This window comes from Schistocerca serialis, chromosome 1, assembly GCF_023864345.2.
Source record: "Schistocerca serialis cubense isolate TAMUIC-IGC-003099 chromosome 1, iqSchSeri2.2, whole genome shotgun sequence".
Lineage (NCBI taxonomy): Eukaryota > Metazoa > Arthropoda > Insecta > Orthoptera > Acrididae > Schistocerca > Schistocerca serialis.
Genome location: NC_064638.1, coordinates 866,785,218 through 866,811,981, shown reverse-complemented (window position 1 = coordinate 866,811,981; position 26,764 = coordinate 866,785,218). Strand labels below are relative to the sequence as shown.

General features: G+C 41.4%; 1 protein-coding gene across 2 annotated transcripts in view; it reads left to right on the top strand.

The window, feature by feature from the left end:
* The window catches only part of LOC126485690 (argininosuccinate lyase), a 140,389-nt gene that overhangs the window by 94,781 nt on the left and 18,844 nt on the right, over positions 1-26,764 (top strand). For both annotated transcript variants that reach the window (XM_050108894.1, XM_050108893.1), the window contains exons 6-7: positions 4,186-4,317; positions 7,362-7,462. In XM_050108894.1, the coding sequence (XP_049964851.1) occupies positions 4,186-4,317; positions 7,362-7,462 (233 nt within the window). The remainder of the gene's footprint in view (positions 1-4,185; positions 4,318-7,361; positions 7,463-26,764) is intronic.

Here is a 26,764-nt window from a genome sequence, read left to right as displayed (position 1 = left end):
ACACATAACAGAGACTTAAGTCATCAATAATATATTCTTCACCATTTATGACAGTATGACAATGCTGGGGTAAGTAACTCTTTGATTCAGCAAGTATAGAAATCACTTAGTTTTGAGGCGAAAAAATCATCAAGCCATATTTGGAGTGCATTTTCATCCTGAAAGGAAGTTCCTCGAAGACTGTTTGATAGACAGCGAGTAAGGTGAAAATACGAGGGTGAATGATCAACTAAGTAAAGTAGATGTGGAATCACTTCCTAACCCAACTCATACATGTCTGTTTTTTGTCAGTCTAGCAGGATGCAGGTAGGCATTATTGTGGAGTAGCATCACTTCACAGTCTTCCTGGTTGTTGTTCTTGCATTGCATCTGCAAGATGTCTCAGTTTTTGACAGTAAGTGTCAGAAGTGATCGTTACACCTCGGGGAAGTAATTCGTAGTACACCACACCATAATTGTTCCAACATCTTTTAACATCATGCAGCCCCATCAGCAACTGTGATAATGAAACATATAACACGTCACCCTCAGTTGCAAATAGAAACCACTCTTTACCTAGGTTTTGGCCAAAATAATTTGGCCTTCTTCAGAAGCTATTGGCATTAACTAATGTATGCCAAAGTTTGGCCATGTCAAGTATAAAACTATAGCACAGTAGCACCCAGTCATAAATCTACATTACTTAGCTGAAGAGAAACAGCAGGCCCCACTGTGCAGACGAGGTCAGTAGGCCGCGAGAGCTGCGCCGGAACTAATCACAGTGAACAGCTATGCACCATGCACCACAGATGGTCATGCACATGCACGCGTGCAAATATAGATGCATAAACAGTAGCTACCTTTATGAATTAATATGACCATATAAACCGTTAATGATGTAATCTGTAACCAAACTTACTTCTGAAGAGAACGAGAACCCTATAAATGGATTCGGAGCCCATAAGAAAGACTAGCTATTACTCGGCAAAATTATTGCTCAATTTTGAATACATTACCTGTAGTGATTGCCTGAGTTATTACATCGGCCAGACAGGGAGAGCCCTTTCAGCTAAATATAAAGAACATATAGCCACAAAAAGTGAAGATGGCACACGTGGCTCAACTTTTGCAGAGCACCTTGTTCAATTGGCCCATGCTTCCAATCCAACAAATAACACAGAGCTATTAAATTATGAGGTTAAAGGTACTAAGCTTGACTTCCTTGAGGAGTTGCAAATCTTTAAACACCTGCTGCTTGATAAAGAAAACCTACTTAATGACCAGTTACAACTGAGAAATTAGAACTTTTTCAAAGGTTTTCAACCTTTGCTTCACCGGCCCTGATGTTACGGTGCCTTTGTAGTTGCCAATGCCTGAATCCACTTTCTTTAGTCGAATAGTAATGTATTCAAAATTGAGGAATAATTTAGCCGAGTAATAGCTAGTCTTTCTTACGGGCTCCGAATCCATTTATAGCATTCTCGTTCTCCTCAGAAGTAAGTTCAGTTACAGATTACGCCATCAACAGTTTACATGGTTATATTAATCCAATTCCTAACATAAAGATAGCTACTGTTTATGTATCTATATTTCTACACTCGCATGTGCATGACCATCTGCTGTGCTTGGTACATAGCTGTTTGCTGCAATTAGTTCCGGCACAGCTCTCGCGGCATACCAACCACGTCTGTGCAGTGGGCCCTGCTATTTCTCTTCAGCTAAGTAATATAGATTTATGACTAGGTAATATTGTGCTATAGTTTTATACTTGACATGGCCAAATTTTGGCATGCAATAGTTTAGTGTCAATAGCTTCTGAAGAAGGCCAAATTATTTTGGCTGAAACCTAGGTAAAGACTGGTTTCTATTTGCAACTGAGGCTGACATGTTATATGTTTAATAACATTATCTCTTGTGGGCATGTAATGGTCTTTGTGTGGAGAAGGCTGCTGCTTTGTCTGGGTTCAACCATTCCTTTCTTTTCCTTTTGTTAGCATAAAGACACCATTTCTCATTAGCAGTAATGATACAGGATAGGAATGAGCACTGTTGGTCATGAGCCAGTTGACGAGCAGAGATTCACATATGGCCATCTGCTGATTTTGGCTTAGAGTGTGCAATACCCATACACCTAGTTTTTGAGCCTTGGCCTTTGCATTAAAATGTCACATAATGATGGAATGATCACAGTTCATCACATTTGCCAGTTCTCATGTATACTGATGTGGATCATTGTGGATTAATATGTCCAAACAATCTTCATCAAACTCCAAAAGTCTTTCTAAATGTTGAGAGTCACTAATGTCGAAATTATCCCCCTTAAAATGAGAAAACTCTTTTCTTGCCATGCTCTGTCCTTTGGCATTATCCTCATACACTGCACAAATTTTTCTGTCCACTTCTGTTGCTGTCACCCCTCTATTGAATTCAGCTCCACACAGTATCTTCAAATGACAAAAAGACAATATGTAAACTCAAACAGCAACAGTGAACTAAAAATAAAAAAAATTACAATTGATAAATAAACTCATAGCAACTGGCATATCAACATGCAAAACAAAATGACTACAAACTTATCCACTAACCTAACAGCTCTGGCAGAAATGATGAAGCTTTTATCATTGGCCACCGAATTCAATTATTACTACCTCACAATGGTAGCAAAACATTTATACCCACTAACAGCCAAACAAGTGGTGGTGCCTTTGACATTATTAGTGACATTGGTATATCTCTTCACAAATGGTTTACTGTATCCTCTAGGTTTATATCTTTACTCTTTAATATTTTGGGCAGGGACAAGAATGTGAGAAAATTATCTGGTGTCGCATTCCTTTTGTCTGTGTGGAATGGTGTCATAGGCTTCATGATTGCATGTTCAAAAGGTGTTTGAGTCTGTGATTGATGTTCATTCTTTCCCATTTATGGAAATCTGTTGTGTACATCCAGTGCTAAATAAGATCTGGTGCCACACATTTTTGACTTACTAGCTATAGCTCTGTCTCTGAACATGAGTGATCAGTATGTCCAACTGCCATTAGAAGGACCCAAGTTTAATTCCAGCCCTGTTAAGGATTTTTCTCTGGTGGGAGGACTGGAACAAGGTGCATTCAGGCTTTCAAGGTGTACTGAGGAGGAGATAATAGAATGAGAAACTGTGACTCAAGTGTCCAGAAAGATGACAAAGGCTATTAGAATAGTGCTCTGACTCCATACTCATCCAAATCAAATCCAAATGATACCAAATGTTAGAGGATGACACTGGGCAGTTGGCACTATTTGGTCCTCTGGGTCTGATTTTGGAGTTACTTAGTTACTAGCCATGTAATCCCATACTGTTTTGATCTGCATTTAGCCTTAATGTGAAAGAGCAGTTCATTAATTGTTATTTCCATGAAAAAATTCCTAATTCTTATTAAGATCTTGGCTACTCTCTCATATTGAATAAATTTCATAATTACCTAAATTTATCTCCTTGACATTGTCTTGTGAGAGAACCATGGGCCCCAGTTTTCTGAACACAAGCTGTCATGTTTGACTCCTTAGGCACAAAAAATTACAGACATACAGAACTGCAATAAATGCAATAGCTCAGAAAGAGAAACACACCAACTGTAATTTTCCAGTTGCCTACAAGTTTGTATCTCTGACCACAGTTTTTGCGTGTTTTAGCATTGTCATCTATGAATAGTTGTCAAGAACTAGAGTGTTGTGTATTTTGGTGTTGCATTGGTCCTGCTGACTGATGTAAAACATTCTGCTCTGCTTTTATAGTCTTTTATTTTCACTCACAGAATCTTCCATTCTGTCCTGTCTTTTCCAAACTCCGAACAATCCACAAAAAGTTGTGAGGATAACTGACACCTAACGTTTCCTTCCTGTCCTCTTCTGCTGCACCAAAGGTCATATCTCTTTGAATGTCATTTATTCCTGTTTTTTCTGTTGCACTGCAGGTCATCCTTTCTTGAATGTTATGGTGGGTCTTATGGAAGAGTTTGTCATTTAGCTGTCATTGCTCATACTTCCACATCACAACTACTTATTTTTGATGAGAGGCCATTTCATGAATAGTTACTTATTGTGTCTACCTAATGTGCCAACATGAATATTAATCTGTTCTTGTTAAAATCTTCCACATCTGTGTAGACTATGAGATGGATACTACAATTATTGATGCCTTTGTAACAAATGCTGTTTAACATTCAGGAACTTATTGGTGAACCTGCATCCAAACTCCACACTGGAAGAAGCCGAAATGATCAAGTAGCCACAGACATGAAACTCTGGCTTCTGTCTCATATTCAAAACCTCCAGCAAATATTTTATGAACTTGTAGAGGTAAGTTTGGATGTGCCTTGCTTTGTTATGATTGTTCTTTATAAGTACCTCCCATTAATCTTATTGCAGTTCATAATGACAGAAAGATTATTATTTTATTTATTTGTTTTGCTTATTGAATTAAATGTAGTACATTTTATTGCATAATACTGGACTGTTGACTCAAATATATAGTTTAGTCACTAACAGGATAGTTTTAGTGTGTTGAACATATACTGTGACTAATCTACAATTTCTTTTGTATTTACACTCCTGGAAATAGAAAAAAGAACACATTGACACCGGTGTGTCAGACCCACCATACTTGCTCCGGACACTGCGAGAGGGCTGTACAAGCAATGATCACACGCACGGCACAGCGGACACACCAGGAACCGCGGTGTTGGCCGTCGAATGGCGCTAGCTGCGCAGCATTTGTGCACCGCCGCCGTCAGTGTCAGCCAGTTTGCCGTGGCATACGGAGCTCCGTCGCAGTCTTTAACACTGGTAGCATGCCGCGACAGCGTGGGCGTGAACCGTATGTGCAGTTGACGGACTTTGAGCGAGGGTGTATAGTGGGCATGCGGGAGGCTGGGTGGACGTACCGCCGAATTGCTCAACACGTGGGGTGTGAGGTCTCCACAGTACATCGATGTTGTCGCCAGTGCACGTGCCCGTCGACCTGGGACCGGACCGCAGCGACGCACGGATGCACGCCAAGACCGTAGGATCCTACACAGTGCCGTAGGGGACCGCACCGCCACTTCCCAGCAAATTAGGGACGCTGTTGCTCCTGGAGTATCGGCGAGGACCATTCGCAACCGTCTCCATGAAGCTGGGCTACGGTCCCGCGCACCGTTAGGCCGTCTTCCGCTCACGCCCCAACATCGTGCAGCCCGCCTGCAGTGGTGTCGCGACAGGCGTGAATGGAGGGACGAATGGAGACGTGTCGTGTTCAGCGATGAGAGTCGCTTCTGCCTTGGTGCCAATGATGGTCGTATGCGTGTTTGGCGCCGTGCAGGTGAGCGCCACAATCAGGACTGCATACGACCGAGGCACACAGGGCCAACACCCGGCATCATGGTGTGGGGAGCGATCTCCTACACTGGCCGTACACCACTGGTGATCGTCGAGGGGACACTGAATAGTGCACGGTACATCCAAACCGTCATCGAACCCATCGTTCTACCATTCCTAGACCGGCAAGGTAACTTGCTGTTCCAACAGGACAATGCACGTCCGCATGTATCCCGTGCCACCCAACATGCTCTAGAAGGTGTAAGTCAACTACCCTGGCCAGCAAGTTCTCCAGATCTGTCCCCCATTGAGCATGTTTGGGACTGGATGAAGCGTCGTCTCACGCGGTCTGCACGTCCAGCACGAACGCTGGTCCAACTGAGGCGCCAGGTGGAAATGGCATGGCAAGCCGTTCCACAGGACTACATCCAGCATCTCTACGATCGTCTCCATGGGAGAATAGCAGCCTGCATTGCTGCGAAAGGTGGATATACACTGTACTAGTGCCGACATTGTGCATGCTCTGTTGCCTGTGTCTATGTGCCTGTGGTTCTGTCAGTGTGATCATGTGAAGTATCTGACCCCTGGAATGTGTCAATAAAGTTTCCCCTTCCTGGGACAATGAATTCACGGTGTTCTTATTTCAATTTCCAGGAGTGTATTAAGATACATTGTATGTATTATTTTCTGGGAATGCTTTGTACAATTTCATTCCCATATGAAATTCACTTTACTGATGTAGTAGCTGGTCTCTAAAGCAAATTCAGCCATAGTCTAATATTTTGACTGAATATATTACATGTCTTTCCCATATAATTTCTTTTTTCAATTTATACATTATTTTTAATGCACACTAAAATCTCCATATCATTAATCCATGACAACGTTAGTGCTCTCAGTATTTTGAATAGTAGCTTAGATGACTATCATCTATCATTGCTGCCACAATAGCTTTCTTTTAATTTCTGAAAGCCTCCAGAGCTGTTTGACAATGCCAACAGACTATGAAAATATATTTTAAATGAACATGGAAATGAAAATGACCAGCCTTCGTTAGTAATTGTTCATATATATGTAGGTTGTTAGATTCTGCAAAGTAACAACCCATAGGTTACTCAAATTTTTATTCATCTATTCAATGTTCTTCCACTTTTATCTACTTATACATCTACATCTACATCTTTAATCTATGAACTAAAATTGTGCATTGGTCTAGGACTTGAACCTGGGGCCTTTGCCTTTCAAGTACTCTACTGACTGAGCTTTCCAAGCATGACTCATGAACTGCCCTCACAGCTTTATTTCCACCAGTACATCTTTTAGCTTCCAAACTTTACAGGAGTTATCCTGTATACCTTGTGGGATTAACACTGCTGGAAGAAAGGATATTGTGGAGACATGGCTTAACCATGGTCTGGGGGACTGCTTCCAGAAATAATTTTCACTGTGCTGCTGAGTGTGCACTGTTTTGAAACTTCCTGGCAAATTCAAAGTATGTGCTGGTCCTGGATTTGAACTGTGGGCCTTTGGCTTTTGTGAGCAAGCACAACCCATGACCTGCCTTTACAACTTTACTTCTCCTATTGACTCATCTTCTACCTACAAAACTTCACCAGATGAGATATGAGCAGAAGTGAAGCTGTGAGAGCAGATTCTGAGTTGTGATTGGATAGCTCAGTTTGCAAAGCACTCCACTATGGAAGGCAAAGGTCCCATTTTTGAGTCCCAGTCCAGCACACAGTTTTAATCTACCAGTAGATTTCACATCTATGCATGTTCCACTATAGAGAGAAAATTTATTCTGACAATCCATAATTCTTAATAAGAGATGTTGATAAAAGTGAAACTGATCTGTAAGCAGGGCCTACATGTTATTCACTCAGATTCATTTCAGTTGTCTACTTGCCTATCAAACAGACCTTAAAGTGTTGGTGCACTTAGGCTGCTTACAATAACTTACTCAAAGTTTAGCTTTCAAAATATCAGAAATCACCATTAGTAAGTCAACAATTATTTTTATTGGAACTACTTGTGTAATTATGTTTCAGACTTTTACTAAAAAAGCACAAGATAATATTAATGTTATTATGCCAGGATATACTCATCTCCAAAGAGCTCAAACAATTCGTTGGAGTCATTGGTTACTAAGGTAAGGTAATTTACCTCCAGCTTCCATTTATGGCATTAGCAATACAAAATACACTGAAGAGCCAAAGAAACTGCTACACATGTCTAATATCTTTTGGGCCCCCGCGAGCACACAGAAGTGCCACAACATGATGTGGCATGGACTCGACTAATATCTGAAGTAGTACTGGAGGGAACTGACACCATGAATCCTGCAGGGCTGTCCATGAATCTGTATGAGTATGAGGGGGTGGAGATCTCCTCTGAACAGCATGTTGCAAGGCAGCCCAGATATGCTCAATAATGTTAATATCTGAGGAGTTTGGTGGCCAGTGGACGTGTTTTAACTCAGAAGAGTGTTCCTGGAGCCACTCTGTGGTAATTCTGGATGTGACGAGTGTTGCATTGTCCTGCTGGAATTGCCCAAGTCCATCAGAATACACAATGGACATGAATGGATGCAGGTGATCAGACAGGATGCTTACATACATGTCACCTGTCAGAGTCATACCTAGACCTATCAGAGGTCCCATATTACTCCAACTGAACACACCCCACACTATTACAGAGCCTCCACCAGCTTGAACAGTCCTCTGCTGACATGTAGGGTGCATGGATTCATGAGGTTGTCTCCATGCCCATGCACGTCTATCTGCTTGATACAATTTGAAATGAGACTCGTCTGTCCAGGCAACATGTTTCTAGTCATCAACAGTCCAATGTCGGTGTCGACGGGCCCAAGCGAGGTGTAAAGCTTTGTGCCGTGCAGTTATCAAGGGTACAAGAGTGGGTCTTTGACTCTGAAAGCCCATATCGATGATGTTTCATTGAATGGTTCACACACTGACATTTGTTGATGGCCCAGCACTGAAAGCTGCAGCAATTTGTGGAAGGGTTGCACTTCTGTCATGTTGAATGATTCTCTTCAGTCGTTGTTGGTCCCATTCTTACAGGATCTTTTTACAGCTGCAGCAATGTTGAAGATTTGATATTTCACTGGATTCCTAATATTCATGGTACACTTGTGAAATGGTTATTTGGGAAAGTCCCCACTTCATCGCTACCTTGGAGATGTTGTGTCACATTGCTCATGTGCTGACTATATCTCCACATTCAGACTCACTTAAATCTTGATAACCTGCCATTATAGCAGCAGAAATCGATCTAAGGTCTGTCCCATACACTTCTCATCTTACATAGGTGTTGCTGACTGCAGCGCCGTGCTCTGCCTGTTTACATATCTCTGTATTTGCATATGCATTCTTATACCAGCTTCTTTGACACTTCAGTGTAAATTCTATCAACTTATCTTATAAATATTTGACTACATGTAAAATAAGATTTAAAGGTAAATCATCCATGAAAACAGCAAAAAGAATGAGAGTAGTGTTCTCTCTTATAACTTTTGTATTGCTTGTAAACTTCTTACAGTCTCCCTAAAGTCTGAAGTCCACATTTTTCATACTGAAAGTAGAAAGTATGTTCAGTTCCATGAAGGTATAATGCAAAATTATTTAATGGTTACCATATTTTCATTGGCATCATCTTCACACAAGTGTTGGGCTTAATAATCTTACCTGGTATTCGTCATATGCTTGGTCTCCATGAGCTTCTCCTGTAGGTACGTTCAAGTCTCCAATCTTTAAATACAGTGCTTTCTATCCAATGGATATAGGAAAGAGAACTATGTGGTGATTACAGAGCTTCCTATATAATGGAAATAGTAAAGAGAAATGTAATATGTAATGAAAATAAAGACAGTTCCCACATGCATAATTCAAAGGAAGTGCTTCTGGACAGCAGGAAACCCATATAACATGGGTACTGAAGCAGTGCTTGACCTCACCGTGCTGTGGTGTGCAGCATATTCAACAACAGGGTAGTTGAGATTGTAGTTTCCCATTCTTCATCTGTGAACATTCCTGTGGATTGGCTGATTGTTGCTCCAGTAATCGCATCACAGCTAGTATACTTTATGGCTATCTTTTATAACATGTGAAAGTCCTATGACTGAACCGAACTGTGAGTGCTTGGTGAATGTATAGGATAGGCCTTCAACCCATGTCATTCACAGGGGTAATGACCCATGTGATGTGGTAGAAGGATGCAGCAAGATACTGCATATGTAAGGTGGGTAAAAATCTATCACCTTCATGGATGGAAGTAAGATTATTGTGAGGATAGCCCCCATTTCAGGATACAACAAGAATTAGACTGGTATAGTATGTAGAGATCTACTTGGATGGATCCTTCCCACTCCCTTGTCCCCACAATTTCCTCTCCTGTCATTTTCCTTTACATTCTATCTTTGTAACTTCTCCTGCCTTCATTCCTCTTTTTTTTTCTAGTTGTGCTCATAATTGAAGACATGGGGTTTTGGGTAAACTGGTACCACAGTTCATACAATAAAAGAAGCATTATCTAGATTTCTTTTTTAAGTGAACAGGAAAAGCTAGATAGTTAATGTGATGGAAAAAGTTTGTAACAGTGACACAGTTTTGTACTTGGATGTATGAGAATATCAAGACAGATGTCACGAGAATATCAAGGCATACATGTGAACACACTGTCATGCTTAGTTTTCTTATCTTTGCTGCAATAATTTAAGTTCAGTGTGTTTCCTTTTAGTTTTCTTTATAGAACACTCTTGTATGTATCCTTGGTTCTGTAATTATTTAACTATCATTATAGTTTGCTTTTATAGAATTTACTGTATTTATTCAACTATAAGTTGAGATTTTTTCCCAAGTTCATCAATAAAAAAATACAGGGTCATCTTATATTCACAGATTAAACAATTTCTGCTGAGATCATATTTTTATATGTAAATTGATGTGTAGGCCTTTTCACATTTTCAGATGAAGCTTTGGACACTGATGTTATGTGCAAATGTATTTTGAAGAATTCTGAAAGGTAGGTTGGGCAAATGATAGTCACACTTGAACATGCTCAAGATTTCTCAATATGTTGAAGCACTTTATACAGAATCACCTTGTCCAAACAATCACATGACATTTAACTCGTACTGCTGTAGTGTGAGAGATACGTGAGAAACTATGAACTAGCCATCACTACCATCTATTGCTCTACTTAAAGCTAGGCAATTTTGTGAAACACTAGAGCACATAGCATTAAATGTTATTATCTTATAATTTCTTGTTGTATTTGAACAGATTGGCAGTAAAAGTTCTCATACATATATGGATACCGTACAAAACATTTATGGTGCTTTTTAAGTAAAGGCATAAATGTTGTCCTTCAAAAAACATTACTCATATCTGAACACAAGTCAATATTTTGTTTGGTTATGAGAGACTGTAGCGATTAATGAAGTGGGTTGAAAATGAGAAATTCAGTCACTGTTCAAGAAACATTGTAACATTTTCATGACAGTATAAAAGTGAACTCTGATACATATTCAGCAAAAAAATAGCTGTGTTCTTGGCTCCCATTGTAACCACAACCTTGAAAATCACAACGTATTCTGAAGGACGAACAAATATTTGCGACAATTAAGATATAAATTTCACAGCTTTGTTACTGGAATGATGGTCGTGATTAAAAATAGTGACACTTCAGATTATATACTTAGTAAGCAAAAAAGGCAGTGAAGATAAAAATTAATGTAAATCATTTCTTTTTGTTTATTTTATTTCTCCTTCTATCATAAAAATGTAGGCAACCAATAGATGGTCCAAATTTAGAATAGGTATGAGGCCTGTTCACAAAATTCCAAAACTTTGTCCGCAAAATTTTTCTACACTTCCCTTTTACTTATTGTGTATGGTCTTCTTCAAAATACTCTCCTCCACAATTGATACAATGCACCCAATGCCATTTCCACTTCAGAAAGCAGTCTTGGTATGCCTCTTAATTGCTTGTACAAAGTGTCATTGCAAATTTTCATTTATCTTGTCTGTCGTTGCAAATCTTGGTGGTTTCAATAAGGTTTTCAACTTTGGAAGTAAAAATAAGGCCACAGGGACCAAGTCCATGATCCAAAAGCTCTTCACAGATTGCGAAGCAAAGGTCTTTCTGGTCTTGACCTGTGGGATGAACTTGGCAGCAGCACAATGCATTCCAAGATACTGTGTCAGGATTTCAGGACATGACCCAACTGAAATGTTATATTCTTCTGAAATCTCTCAGACAGTTGGTCTTCAATTGGCATGCACAATTTTGTTGACATTCCTGACATTAGAATCGTCGATAGATGTCAAAGGGCATCCTAAATGAGGGTCATCTTTAACTTCCTTATGGCTGTTTTTAAATCATGTGAACCATTTGTACCACAGAGTATGGCTTAAGCATTCATCACTGTAGGCTTTCTGCATCATTTGGTGTGTCTCTGTAAAGGTTTTCTTGATTTTCACACAAAATTTAATGCAGATGTGCTGCTCCTCTAATGTGCCATCTCAATATTTGCAGACTATGCAACACAACATTCTACTCAATACAGCACTGAACAATAACTAACAAAGATACAACAACGAAACTTCTGGCAGTTACACTTAAAATCATGCGCAGGAATGCCAACCTCATTTTGCTCCAACACATCATTGGCACAAAATTACACATGTTCTGGAGTTTTTTGAACTGACCTTGTACAATGCACTATTAGGCAGATATCTTATGTCAATAAAAGAATTTTTAATTCTGATGAGTCACAATATGTTAAAAAAGGGGAATGGTCTTATTTTTGGATCACCTTATATTCAGGTATATAAAGTGTAAGCATATCTAGAAGGTTTGTTTAACATACCATTATACTGTCACATTCAGACTTTTCAAACTTTCCGTAACTGCCAGTTTTTGTTTTCTTACTTAATAGCTTGTCTTGCAGCGCTGCACAGAGATGGTTAATAGTCGCTGAGTCCAGTATCATTTATCTGATTCCTTATTTGATTTGGAGATAATAAGTGGAAAAGATGGTTGGCCATGAATTGCATCACATCTACAAGATTAATTCATTTTTGATAATTGAGGTGACTGTGTTGTATAAGATATATCCAGTGAGGAAGTAAATATTCACTGGCACTTATATCATTTTATGCTTCATCTGAATGTTATCATATTATTCTAAAACTGATTTATGCACTGAACTTCAATTATTGTTGATTTATGCACTGAACTTCAATTATTATCGCAAAGATAACAAAACTAAGCATATCAGAATGTTCACATGTACATCTTTATATCCTCCTGACATGTAAGTACACAAATATATCACTTACCACACACCCCTGCCCCCACCCCTATCTCCCTCCAGTAGTGTGGAGCACCTGGATAGTTCTAGTACTTCAACTTGATTTGCCAACAGGCACTTGTGTGGGTCAGACGTTGCAGTGGCAGTGGCTGTGATACTGTCACCTGCATCACAGATGTGTCCACAAGTTATGAGGCAGGGCTGGTTGTGTCCAGGAATTATGATACAAAGTCCCTAGACCAATTGTGGCATTATATGTTGGTCAGGTATCTGGAACCATTGGGGGTAAAATCCATGATGCTTTGACACTTTCAATGAATACTTTCAAGGGTGTACTATTATATAGAATGCCCATGGTGTGATCCCCCTTACTTAGTGCTAGGAAAGAGCCAGTCTATGACAGCTGTATTGGTGATCTCACTGAGTCCATATGCAGCATCATATCTAAATAGCCGTGCAAGTCTTTGTGCACAAACACCTGATGATTGCCATGGTAAGAAGTGGGCAGGCAGCAGATATTGGTGCACTGGTGTTTTAACTGCTGCACTAACTGTAGAAGTTCCACCATGTCAGATACTGGTGCCAAGTAGTCTGCTGGAATGCATAGAGGCCCACAATTAATAATTTCAGCCCTGGACATACCAATTTCAGGTTTGTATGCCATTTGGAGGCCTAAGAGAACTAACAGAAGTGCCTCTGTCCACTATTCTAGATGATAAATTAACAATGCCTTTAAGGTTCTGGGTCACTATTCTACCATGGGTAGTAACCAGTTGTGGGGTGTCACTGAAAGCTGCACAGTTTGAATAGTTCCTGGAAAAGAGTGGATTCATACTGGTGGCATTGATCAGTTTTAATGTGGAGATGGCAGCTGAAATGTGTAATCCATGTTCACTTAAGCATTTTTAGCATACTTTTGGCTTGAGAAGTCAGCTATTGGTGTTTCTTCTGCCCATTTTCTCCATGTGTCTATGGCAGTGAACAAGTATCTGTATCCATCCAACAATGAAAGAGGGTTGACCAGATCGATGTGAATTTTGATGAATATAGTTGGTGTACCTTGTAAGTTACCAACGTCATTATACAGGGTGAGTCACTAACAATTGCCACCAAGAATAACTCTGAAAGTATGATAAGAGCTGAAAAGTTTGTGGGACAAAAGTTGCATTGGACAACAGGTGCCATCATATGACATTGGTTTTTTGTTGCTAGGTGCGGTAGCTTCAGAGGTATGAAAGTCAACTTTGCTTTTTAAATGGGATGCTATAGTTTGGTAATTATTTTCTGGTAGCGGCTATCGAGACGAATCCAATGATGTGTAACAGTAAGGTCTTTGAAGATCAACGAAGGTCACAAAGGTGGCATGAACATCCATTAACAGAAGGTTTTTGAAGTGATGACCATTGGTATCAGTGCAGTTCTGCACTCTTCTTATCATGGATTTAGTGGTACTCCTTATCACATCGGCACTTATTGAAGCACATGCTCTGACAATTCTCTCTCCCATATCTTCAGGTGTAGTTGGAATGTCTTTATAAACAATGTCTTTTACCAATCCCCACAAGAAAAAATCCAGGGCATCAAGTCTGATAAATGAGCTGGCCACGACACCATGTCCTCTGCGTCCAATCCAACGATTTGGGAATTGTCTCTACAACTTATTTCTAGCCATCAGAGAAAAATGTGCTGGACATCCAGTGTATTGACTCCACATTCTGTTTCTTGTTCCTAAAGGTATTTCTTCCAATAACAGACCTAATGTTTCTTGCAGGGATGTGGTGCACTTCCTACCATTAACATTTCCTTCGATGAAATAGCAACCTATAATTCCATCCTCCAGAATCCCATACCATACATTCACCGACCATGGTTTTTGGTGTGTGCAACTTTCCAGAGCCAACATGGATTTTCAGTTGCCCAATAATGCGTGTTATGCAAATTAACATTTCCCTGGTTCGTGATGGTAGCCTCATCAGTAAATAAAATCAAATTAATAAATGTGTCATCCCTCTGAATCTGATGTTGAGCCCATCGGCAGAATTCAATGGGATGCATACAATCTGTACCAGTTAATTCTTGGTGGAGACTGATATGGTAAGGATGATATTTATAGTGATGCAGAACATGAACAACACTACACTGGTTCATGCCAGATTCCCAGTTTGATGTGAACTAACACAAGGATCTCGAACCACAGTGACAAGAGTACCAATTTCTGTTTCCTTGTCAGTAACTTTCCTTTGCTGTATATTTTTCCGATGCATTAAAGATTCAGGTGTTCTCAATTTATCAAACACATATTTAAAATTTAAATGTACAGTGTGTAGGGTGAGTACATTGAGGATATCTTTCAGTGTATTAGTCTCTAGTACTCACTGAATTTCGTTGGCATTCTCCGTAAATGAGAAGCATATTGACAGAATACATCATTCACGTTTGCTTCATTTGACAATACTAGTACTACCGTTCCTGTTAGGGTTGTATTGCAAAACCATTGAATGGTGTCTACATGTCAATGGCACGTTAGATGGATACTCCATATTTGGCAAATATTTACTATTTGCCCAATATATGAGAGAGAATTATCAGAGCATGTGCTTCGATAAGTGCTGAAGTGATAAGAAATACCATTCAATCCATGATAAAAATATTGCAGCACTGCGTCTATACCAATGGTCATCACTTCAAACACCTTCTGCAAATGGGCATTCGTGCCACCTTCTTGACCTTTGTTGACCTTCAGAGACCTTACTGTTAAACATCACAGGATTTGTCTTGATAGCCACTATCAGAAAGTAAGTACCAAACTATAGCATCCCATTTAAGAAAACCAAGTTGACCTTTACATCTCTGACATGATCCAACCTAGCAACAAAAAACCAACATCATATTATGGCCCTCATTGTCCCATGCAACATTTGTCCCACAAACTTTTCAGCTCCTATTATACTTTCAGAGTTATTGTAGGTGGCAATAGTTTGTGACTCATCTTTTATATGTGGTGACCCACATTCTGTTTTGGCTCAGGGCACAGGACTGCAGCCACACATTTTCATTTTTCTGCATGGAAGGCCACAGAAAGTGGTCTGTAAGCAATTTGACCATAGTATTGGCCACTAGAAATGGTAATCAGTGGATGCTGGTGAAGGCTGTCTTGCGGAACTTACACTAAATGTATAGGCATGGTTTACTACAAGAGATGTCACACTGTAGTGTCAACTTGAGTTCTCTGTAGTCGATATTCTCCATCACGCCAATAATATGAGAAAAGTAATTGGCCATAAAATTTTCAGCACCTTTCGTGTGGTGACTGCCTAGGTAAGCACTTGTCGCTAATGTTCTTGATTGCTTAAGTAATGGGTTTGTGATGGGTAGCAATAGTCACCAGCTGAGCATGTATTTGAGGTTGGAATTATCTGACAGCCTTATAGATTGCTAATGGCTGTATCTCATTTGCACTATACTTCTGTTGTGCTGGTTCCAACTTCTTAAAGAAAAACTTGAGTGGTTCCCACTGTTGGTTGAGTGCTGCACTGAATGCCAAATGACTAGCATTGATGACTATACCTAACTATGCATAAGATACAGGGTGTGCGAGTAATACTGCCTTCCTTAAGATCACCTGGAGGTCATGGAATGCCATTCCGGGTGCCCTCTTAACAAACCTGCATTCGGTGATCCACAAGCAGTGTCTGTACAGATTCTGTTGCCAATAGGTGACATTGTTAAAAATTTACCATATCTAGGAAGTTCTTAGCTGCTGGTAATCCACTAGCTCTAGCAGAGATTGTAGCATTGGAAACTTCTCAGTCAATGACTGCACACTGTTGGCTCAAACAGCATGGACCAGGAAGATGACTTGAGTCTTCTCAGTGATGTATTTGTTTTCATTTAGTACTGTTCTGTGGCCAACAAGCTGTTGGCATACTTTGTACAGATATTTTTCATGCACTTGAGCACCAGAGGAGAACACAAAGGTCTCATCCAGGTGAGCAAAACAAAATGTAAGTCATTTGGGTAACTCGTTTACAAAATGTTTCAATGTCTGAACAGTGTTTTTGAGGCCAAAAGGCATGAATATAACTTCAAATAAACGAAATTGGATAATTACCACAATCTTCAAAATGTCACTAGTCACTACTGGTATCCGGCTAGACACTTTTTTACAGTTGATGACACTAAAAACCCTTTCGCCAGCTAGCTTATAAGTAAAGTCCTGTATGTTGGGCATCAGATAGCCATCTAGGACTGTTTTTGCTTTTAAGGCCTAGTATAACCACATGCCCTCCAAGAGCCATCTTTCTTGCTGGCAAGGTGTAGGGGCAAAGACCATGAGCACTCAGACTGAAGAATAATTAGACCTTGTAACATTTTCTCAAAAGTTGCCTTCAACTCTGTTAATCTTCCAAGTGCAGTTCTGTATGCAGATAATGAGATGGGTTGTCCAGGTGTAAAGCAGATGTGGTGAACAGTATTTTGCCTTATGCCATTTTGGTGAACCTGTACTCACAAGTCTGTAGATGGTTTCATGAAATGGTCCTCAGATGGCTTCTGTGTTGTTGTTGTGCTGTGTGTATTAGGGATGAATGTGTTGTCAGTTCTCTGTAACATGATTTAAGCAGGGTGGCCTCTAGTCCTGAAACTCCACTGTTGGCAACTGAATTTAGCAATTGAGTCCCCTGCACATCAGCTGTTAGCAAAATCTGCAAGAAAGTTGGTGCCTAAAATAGGTTCAGAGACATCAGTGGCTACACATGATTGGGTGAAAGGCTGGAGAAACCAAAATCAAAGGCAAATACCTGGTGCCCATAAGTGTTGATCACAGAGTTGTTGATTACCTTTAACCATGCGTGAACATCTTGTTTATTGTATTGCATGTGGCTGACAGGCATGCTAATGTCTAAGCCAGTGTCTATGAGTAACATTGTGTTTGTACGCTTGTCTGACACATACAGTCATTTTGTTACAGTTGAACGTGTGTGTTGAGGTGGGTTTTAATGACAGTGTTTAGACTGTCCACTACTACTGTGGATGCACAGTGAGAGATAATTTGACACCGTGTTGGCCAAAATGTTTATGGTACCAGCATAAGCCATGGGAGCTCTTCCGCTAGTCCACAGTTTGACTTTTAGCATCTTTTCATTGCCACTGTATATGCATTGGTGTTGTCAGAGCTTCCACTGTGATTCTTAAGCTTTTGATTTAGCTGGAAACTCAACAGATATTGTGATGTGATCTCTGTGTAGTGTGGAATTGTTGCCCCAGGTGAGCTCAGCTGGCAGCAATCCGCTGATGTCATGGCAATTGTTGCAGATTACTTGAGCATTTCATAGAGTCTACCAGAGCCCTGCAATAATGTTTTGGATGACTTATTATCATATATCACCAATGCCATCCATACTTGTGTCAGAAGTTTTGCAGCAAATTTGTAGTAAAATTGTTGGAGACAGTAGAGCTATTCACTAAATTACATAGATGTTACCAGAACTCTGATGAGGTCTTGTCATCACATTTCTCTGGTTATAGTACTTGCCTGGCTCTGAGATTGGCAGACTCTGCACACGGGGATATCAGCTTGTCCTTCAGTTTGTTGTGACCTCCATCTGGCAGCAGTTGCACTGTAATGTCCAACACAAACGATGTGGTTTGTTGGTCCAAATGGTGGATTTTTGTGGTTGTTGATCACTAGTTCCTGCAGGAATAATATTTTCTCTATTACTGTGAACTACATTTGTATGGTGTCCATAATTGCAACTGTGCAGGTGTGGTGTGGACAAACTACTGGAACTGACAGATAGATATCTCATTGCTTTCAGCTGTGGTCATGGCTCTGTTATAGACTAGTTGTTACACATGGTTCCAACACTGGAGTATTTATGTGAGCAGATAAAGTCTTTACGTTGGCTTTAAATATTCTCCCGTCTTTGCAAAAATGTACTCTGTTCTGTGATATGTGGGCATTGCAACATTGTTGTTGTATTGCATGAGCACCCTGTTCATATTTGACAGCACAGCAAGCTGCAGAATGTTAATGTTGTCACAGAGTTTGGTAATTTGGTTGTCAACAGCGTGGAATAGCCTGCTGTCATTGCTCATTGTATTTGTGAATATTTCTACCATTTGCCAACAGTGACATTCATGGGAAGTCACAAAAATTCTTAGGTGGGGTCACAAGTTATATGACCTCTTAGCTTACACACATAAATCATTGCATCTAGCTTTAGAATGTACAGAAATGAATTTTTATTTGTCACTACAATGATAGTTAAATTATTACAGAGCCAAGGACTAATACATCCACATTATGTATACTCTGCAAATTACTATAAACTACTGTGGTGAAGCAATACTATGTGTTCATGCCTGCCATCCATCTGCTCTAGCAGATGATCTCTCACTGCAGCAGACAACATGTCTCCTGGCAGAAAACCTGATCACAAACTGTATGCATTCAAGGACAAGAACTGTCTCTGCCCTGTGCCTCTTTGCCACAGCATGTGGATTTTTTCCTTAAAGGATGCTATAGGAAGTGTCCCCAACTCATGGAACTTCCCATGCTAATGCTGAACTGTCCACAAAACGAGTGCAGTGATTTAATGTTGCTTTGATCTTAAGTTTATGTTCACACTATTTATTTCATTATTACATCTTAATGACTTGCCATACTGTTGTCAGTTAGGTGCATGATCCATGAAGGCATCAGTGATGTGAGTCTATAAACCAAACAGTATTGCAGGCTTGTGCGATGCCTATGGAGAAACAGCAGGTGAAATTAATACCATACTTCAGGGAAACACCATTCAGCACTTGCCTCACAGTCTCATGTCCTGGAGTAGCCACTTTTATGGCACCCATCATAGTGAATGCCACAGGATCCATGTCTGTTTCTAAACTATCCACAAACCACTGCTGTGCCATGCTTGTTGCCCTTAAAGACTGAAATCCCCAAGTGTGTTAGATTAGCTTCACCTAGGGTACTTAAAGTTCATTTACTTGTAATTGTATTTTGCTCTCATCATTGTGTTAAATTAGAAACACTTATGGTACCTCCAAGTTCATTTATTTGTATTTGCGTGTTTCCTTGATCTTTATGTTAGATTTGATCCATTTGCCATACCTCAAGAACGTTAATAATGTTTCTAATGGCGTCTTAAAAAAAAAAAAAAAAAAAAAAAAAAACTGTGTAAACTGATTGCCAAAATGTGGGGACTACAAGACTGACTCTATGAAAGTTTTGTTTATAAACATTTTTATGGCAACTTACCTTTGTAAATGTTCCAATAAGGGAACTGTTTAGTATTTGGATGTCTTTTGCTACATTGTTCCCATGCTTTGCCTGTCTGTTTTACCCTTCACATTTAGCAAACCCACAGTATATTCCTGTCTTAGTGAGTGAGGAACACTATTCCCACACTGGTGACTCCAGTGAACTTCAGCTCCATACCTCAGTCAGCTGCAATGAGTGACTGCTCATGTCATTTTCCGCCAGCCGGGGTGGCCGAGCGGTTCTAGCCACTGCAGTCTGAAAGCGCGCAACCGCTACGGTCACAGGTTTGAATCCTGCCTTGGGCATGGATGTGTGTGAAGTCCTTAGGTTAGTTAGGTTTAAGTAGTTCTAAGTTCTAGGGGACTGATGGCCTCAGAAGTTAAGTCCCATAGTGCTCAGAGCCATTAGAACCATTTTTTTGTCATTTTCCTTCAGAACCTAGCTAGTACACCTGCACTGCATATGTAGCACAGCACACTATTCCATCGTTCCAATACTAACACAGCAGCTGAAGCATCATGTCACAGGGTGAAGCCAATCCTGGCTTACGGCTACCTTCAAGTTTGGCTCCAGCCAGTAACCAGCACCCTCCCCCCCCCCCCCCCAAACAAAAAATAGAAAAAAAATCTACAAGCGCATATGATTGGGTATCATGCTTTCCTTAGCCACTGCATGCAATCTGCAGGGACTGCCATTGCCTCAATACACACCCTCCCTCCCACACTGTCAACTGGCCTGCACCACCATCCATTTGCCACCTTTCACTGACTGTTGCTTGCTTCCATGGAGGCAATATTCACATGTTCCTCAATTACCAGTGACTCCATGCATTTTGCCATAACATTTCCACAACTTGAGCCTTTGGGCACCACAGAGGTGCACAACATCATTGAAAGCTCACTACAGTCCAGTACATTCAGTGCCCTGAAATACAGGCTGGTATCCTGGATAGTTACATCAGACATTCAGTGCATTATCTCACTATTTTCATCAGGAGAATGGTCAGACATGTGGCCCTTGTAGCTGCAATTTCTGAGCTTAATATCATTCCTGAAATGCTGCTTCTTGCGAATTGGCTCACACATCTGTCCACTGCAGTCCACATGGCATTAGCCATCATGATCAACAGGGTCTTTGAGTCCCTCAACCTCCAAACCATAACTACCACCATTCAGTGTCACAGTGTACTTTCTCACAGTCTCCTGCACCTACAGCCCATATCAGCACCCAAGAACCCTCCACACAAGCTCACCTCCATCCTAAAGTGTGCACATCTCTCCTTCCACCTCTGCACCATGCTCGTCCCCGTCCCGTAACACCTATGACCACCAATGTGCACACGTCTGTATGGGCAAATGCCCCCTCAACCACCGAATGGCATCTGGGACTTTTGGATACTGGTGATTTTTGCTGATGTCACAAGTGTTTTGGCAGTGATGCTGCAAACTGCTGGGCACCATGTGATGGTCTCTAAACACCACCAGCAGCTGGCAGTAGGTGCACACAGCTGCTTGCTATTTCTCAGCACCTATTTGTGCATGATCACTGGAACTCCTCCTCTCCGACATCCTACCTATGGTACTTCACACTGGATCCAATATCATCATCTGTGACCCCAAATTGTTAGCCTCCTCTCCATTGCAAATGACTGCATAATTGCACCCTACTGCTCGCATACCTTGTCTGCCAACCTCAGCCTCGGCAGACCTTTACTGTTATCAATGTTGTGGACCCTATCCTTCATGCTGACTTTGTCACCCACTATGGCCTCTTCAACCTGGCAAATTGCTGTATCATTGATAGCATGCCCCATTAGTCCATTCCTTGTAGATCCTGCACCGCTACCCATTTCACCATAAGCAGTTATCATATTTCGTCCACTTTGATGACCTTCTTGCTGAATTATCTCTACTTACCCACCATTCCAGTGCCCCATGGGTGATACACTATTGTACTACATTGCAATGATAATGGGCCCCACAGTTTTCTGCCGCTCTACCAGCTCTACCAGCTTCTGCCACGTAAGCCGCAATCTGTCAGATGCAACCATCTTCAGCAAGATAGACTCTGCAAAATCTTTTACATAGATTCCAGTCTCCCTGAAGGATGTGGAGAAGATTAGATTAGTTTAGATTCATTCCACAGAGCCAAAAATAAGATGATTCTCATGGGTGTGGAAGAAGTCAGAAAGTATAACATAAAAAACATAGAACATCAGAATATAACACTCACTTCCCTGACCATTTGTCAGGAGATTGTCAAGATATGTGAATACATTACAATAAACTCGAACTGCTCATATTTACAGAATTAATACACTGTCAGAATGAAACATAGTTATACACTTTTAATAAATTTTTCATACACAAAATAACTGATAGGAAACTTGTGGTACGGTATTTTGGGACCAAACTGCTGAGGTCATCGGTCTATAAGCTTACTCACTACTTAATCTAACTTAAACTTATGCTACAGACAACACACACACACACCCATGCTCAAGGGAGGACTCAAACCTTCAACGGGGTAACCGCGCGAACTGTGACATAACACTTCAGACCGCGCGTAGCAAAAATACCTAATCTTGACTGTTGTGACCAAGTGCTGTCAAAACTGGAAACTAACAGACATTTTTACTTAAGCTTGTCTAACATTCCTGTTTAGATATTCATCTATAGAGCAGGAGTTACCTATCAAAAAGTCTTTCAAACTTTGTTTAAACTGTACTTTATCTGAAACCAAGTTTTTGGTGGTTGCTGGCAATTTATTGAAATTGTATGACAATAATCATCAACTTCAGTCTTTTCAAAAGTGGATTTATGCTCTTCAGACTCTGCAACACCATTCAGACTTGACAATGCTTTCTTCACAGTGTCTTACACATTGTCTCAGGTTGTTTTGCCTGCCTAACTGGATGATATCCTCATTTACTCTTGTGATCTTGTGGAGGACTGCCGACATCTACAGGATGTGTTTTTCTGCATCCAATAGGCAGGAGTTATCATCAGCTGGGAGAAGTGTGTCATTAGTGTTCAGGAGATTGACTTTCTTGGACTTAGGATATCATCCATGGACTCCCAACTGATGGATGAGAAGAAGGTCTAAGAACCTCACAAGTTCCTTGGGATGGAACAAATTTTCCAGCAACACCTGAAAACGCTGTAAGTGTGCATGAACCACCTACTGCTACACTCCAGGGCAACTACACAAAAAGGCAGCAGGCCCATTCCATGGAGGATGCAAATGACAGAGTTTCGAATAAAGAAATGTGACCTCTTGCATGTTCCCCTCCTTACCCATTCCCATCCAACAACCCCATTCGCAATCATCATTGATGCCACCCAGTCTGCCCTAGGTGCTGTCCTTCAACAATGTGTTGAATGTTCCTGGCAACTGCACGCATTCTTTTCCATTCTATGCTGCAGCAGAGGTTGGCAGCTTATGACTGTGAGCTCCTTGCCATGTATGAAGTGGTATAGCACTCTCACCCCTAGGTCAAAGGATGCCCCTTCGAGCTCTTCACTGACTGCTGCCCCCTTATGACAGTCTTTTATTAAGAGGAAGGCACAGAGACTTGCCAAAAGCAGTTCCATCAGCAGTAACACATAGCCCAGTTCACAACCAACAAATGGCACATGACAGGCATTGAGAATATTGTCACTGCCTGCCTCAGCCACTCCTGTCCCCTCATCACTGCCCTCAGTCAGACTGTCCTGGCCTCTACCCAGAGATACCAAGCTGTTAAGACTGCACAGTGAGTCAAACACCAGCCTCACCTTCATACCAAACACGGTTCCCTGTACTGACTTATATGTACGATGCAACTTTTTGCAAAAAACTGAATCCCCAGGCAACTCCGCAGAGCACACTGACCCTCACCTCCTCCATGACTTCCACAAGGTGGCATTTGAACACCTTCATGGCCTGTCCCACTCCAGCATCTGTGCCTCCGCTGTCCTTGTGCCGGAGCATTTAGTCTGTCCTGGTATCCAATTGGACTGCACCAACTGGGCCTGCACACGACTCCATGCAAGTGCTCCAAGTTAGGTGTCATGTGCAAGCCCCTGTTGATTTTCCCCCCTCCAGCTGGCCTATCATTTTTCCCATGCCTGTATTCAAATTTTAGGACCCCTTCCATCATCAAACAGCCACCAGTACATCTCACAATCATCAATAGATTCACTTGGTAGCCAGAAGCTGTGCTGCTGACTGACATAATTCCAGATACAGTGGCCAAGGCTTCCCTGGACACCTGAGCCTTGCATTTTTGGGTGCCCTTGCCATGTGAATATGGACCACTGCCTGATGAATCACATCTTTCCTGTTTAAAATACTAATCAGTAGTTCTGGTATGCTCATCCATTTTATGACCAGTTACCACCTTGCCACCAACAGCATGGTTGAGAGATTCCATAGGACCCTAAAACTGTACTTACCTGTCAATTCATAATTTGTTCTTCTGTCCTGCTGCTAGATCTCCTAGGATTACAGTTGGCCCACAAAACCAACTTTGGTGCATGCATCACCAAAGTCATGTATGGACAGCAACTCACCATCCCAGGCAGCCCCTGCCAGCCATACAGCAGCTGCATGACTGCATGGCATATGTCTGCACCAGTATTCCCACACTGCCATGTCAAGCACAAATCCTTTGAGCTTAGGACCTCCATACGTGCATACTCCAGGGCGGAGGAGGAGAGGGGGGTCAGTGCCAGCCAGGCACCACTCCACACAAACTACTCAACCCTTCACCTTCTGATTAAGCATGCAGAAAAGGCATTTTTCTGTATGTCTCCATGATGACACCATCAAAGTATCCATCAATCAACTGAAGCTGATGCATACACTCAACTTCTCCAGCCCTTGTGTGCTACCAGTTGTTGAAATCAATGTGACATGGAGTGACAAAAATGGTACCCCGGCTGATGCTGCTGATCCAGTGAGTAGCACTTGGGACTCAAGAACAAAGGCTGCCCTGCCATTCACACCACTGTCTACCCCTGCGGAGCCACCCAAGACACAAATGCCTCATCCCTGATGCTGGGCTCATCATCTGGTGCCTTGCCAGAATCACAAGGTGTCAACACTGTTCTGTTTTCACCACCACGAAGTTGGCACACGCTGTCACCACAACATGTGACCTGGTCAACGAGCAAGAAGCAGCAGCAACTGGTGTTTATAGTGCTGGCACAGGACACTGTGCTTTATGCCACCTCTTTGAGGCACATAGTACACTGCCTGCTGTGTGTGACCTGTCCAAGCACCAGCACCCCACCACATCCTTTGGCAGGCCTCACCCCCACACTGCAGCATGCTTGACTTCACCTGCCAGCCACAGTGCACTGCTGTCCCCCTCCTCCCCACCCACCCCCTCCCCAACCTTAGCAGAGACCGCTGCATAACACACCACTCACTGCCTCTACCATCAGCAGTGGCCCCGGCCCCACCAGCACTCCACTGCTGCCCCAGCAGTCCACCAATCAACACCAGAAGCAGCACTGCATCCTCAAACTTGAGCTTTCATTCTTGCAGAGGGGGGGGGGGACTTTGTGATGATGCATGACTATGCATTCTTGCGTGCCACCTGTCTGCTCTAGCAGATGATCTTGTGCTGTAGCAGATGGCGCTTTGCCTGGCAAAAAACCTCATCATGAACTGTATGCATCCCAGGACAAGAGTTTTCTCTGCCACACACTTATTTGACCACTATGGTGGGTGTTTCACTAAAGAATGCTAAGGAAGCAGCCCCAATTCACAGCATGTACCACACTGATATTGAGCTGTATTTCATTGCCAGAGCTTAATGGCTTGCTGTAACACTATCAGATAATTGCATGACCCATGAAGACATCAATGTGGAGTTGCTTTTTTTGTGTCTATAAAGCAAACAGCATTGCAGGCTCCCATGACACCTATGGAGATCTAGTAGGCAAAAGTGGTACCATACTTCAGGGAAAAAATATACCGCACCTATCTCGCAGTCTCATGTTCTGAACATGGAGTATCTGCTTTTCAGCATTCATTACATTATAGAAAGTGTGGCAAGGTTTACAAACTATTGCAGCACCACATGTGCAGGTGTTACTGACTGAAATCTCCAAGCGTGTTAGATTAGCTTCATGTGCAGTACCTCAAGTTCATTCATGTGCAGTTGTATTCTTCTTTGATCACTACAATGGATTAGATACACTTACAGATCATTTATTTTTATTTTTCCTTGATCACTGTGTTAAATTAGCATCATTTGCCATATCTCAAGAACATTAACGACATTTCTCATTTTGTCCTTAAAGACTGTATAAACTGATTCCCCATATGTAGATGGTGGGCACCCCTTCTGTGTACTCCCAACTCCTTTGTGAGTGATTGGGTTTACTGGACTGACTAGATTGAGAGTTTTTGTTCATAGACACATTTATGGCAACTTACCTTTGTAAATGCATTCTGCAATTAACTATGCCTGTTAACATTCCAATAAAGGAAATATTTAGCATTTACAAGTCATTTGTTACATTGTTCCCATGCTTTACCTATTGATTTTTATACTCACACCTAACAAAACCATAGTTGTTGTTGTTGTTGTTGTCTTCATTCCTGAGACTGATTTGATGCAGATCTCCATGCTACTCTATCCTGTGCAAGCTTCTTCATCTCCCAATACCTACTGCAACCTACCTCCTTCTGAATCTGCTCAGTGTATTCATCTCTTGGTCTCCCTCTACGATTTTTACCAGCCACGCTGCCCTCCGATACTAATTGGTGATCCCTTGATGCCTCAGAACATGTCCTACCAACCGATCCCTTCTTCTAGTCAAGTTGTGCCACAAACTTCTCTTCTCCCCAATCCTATT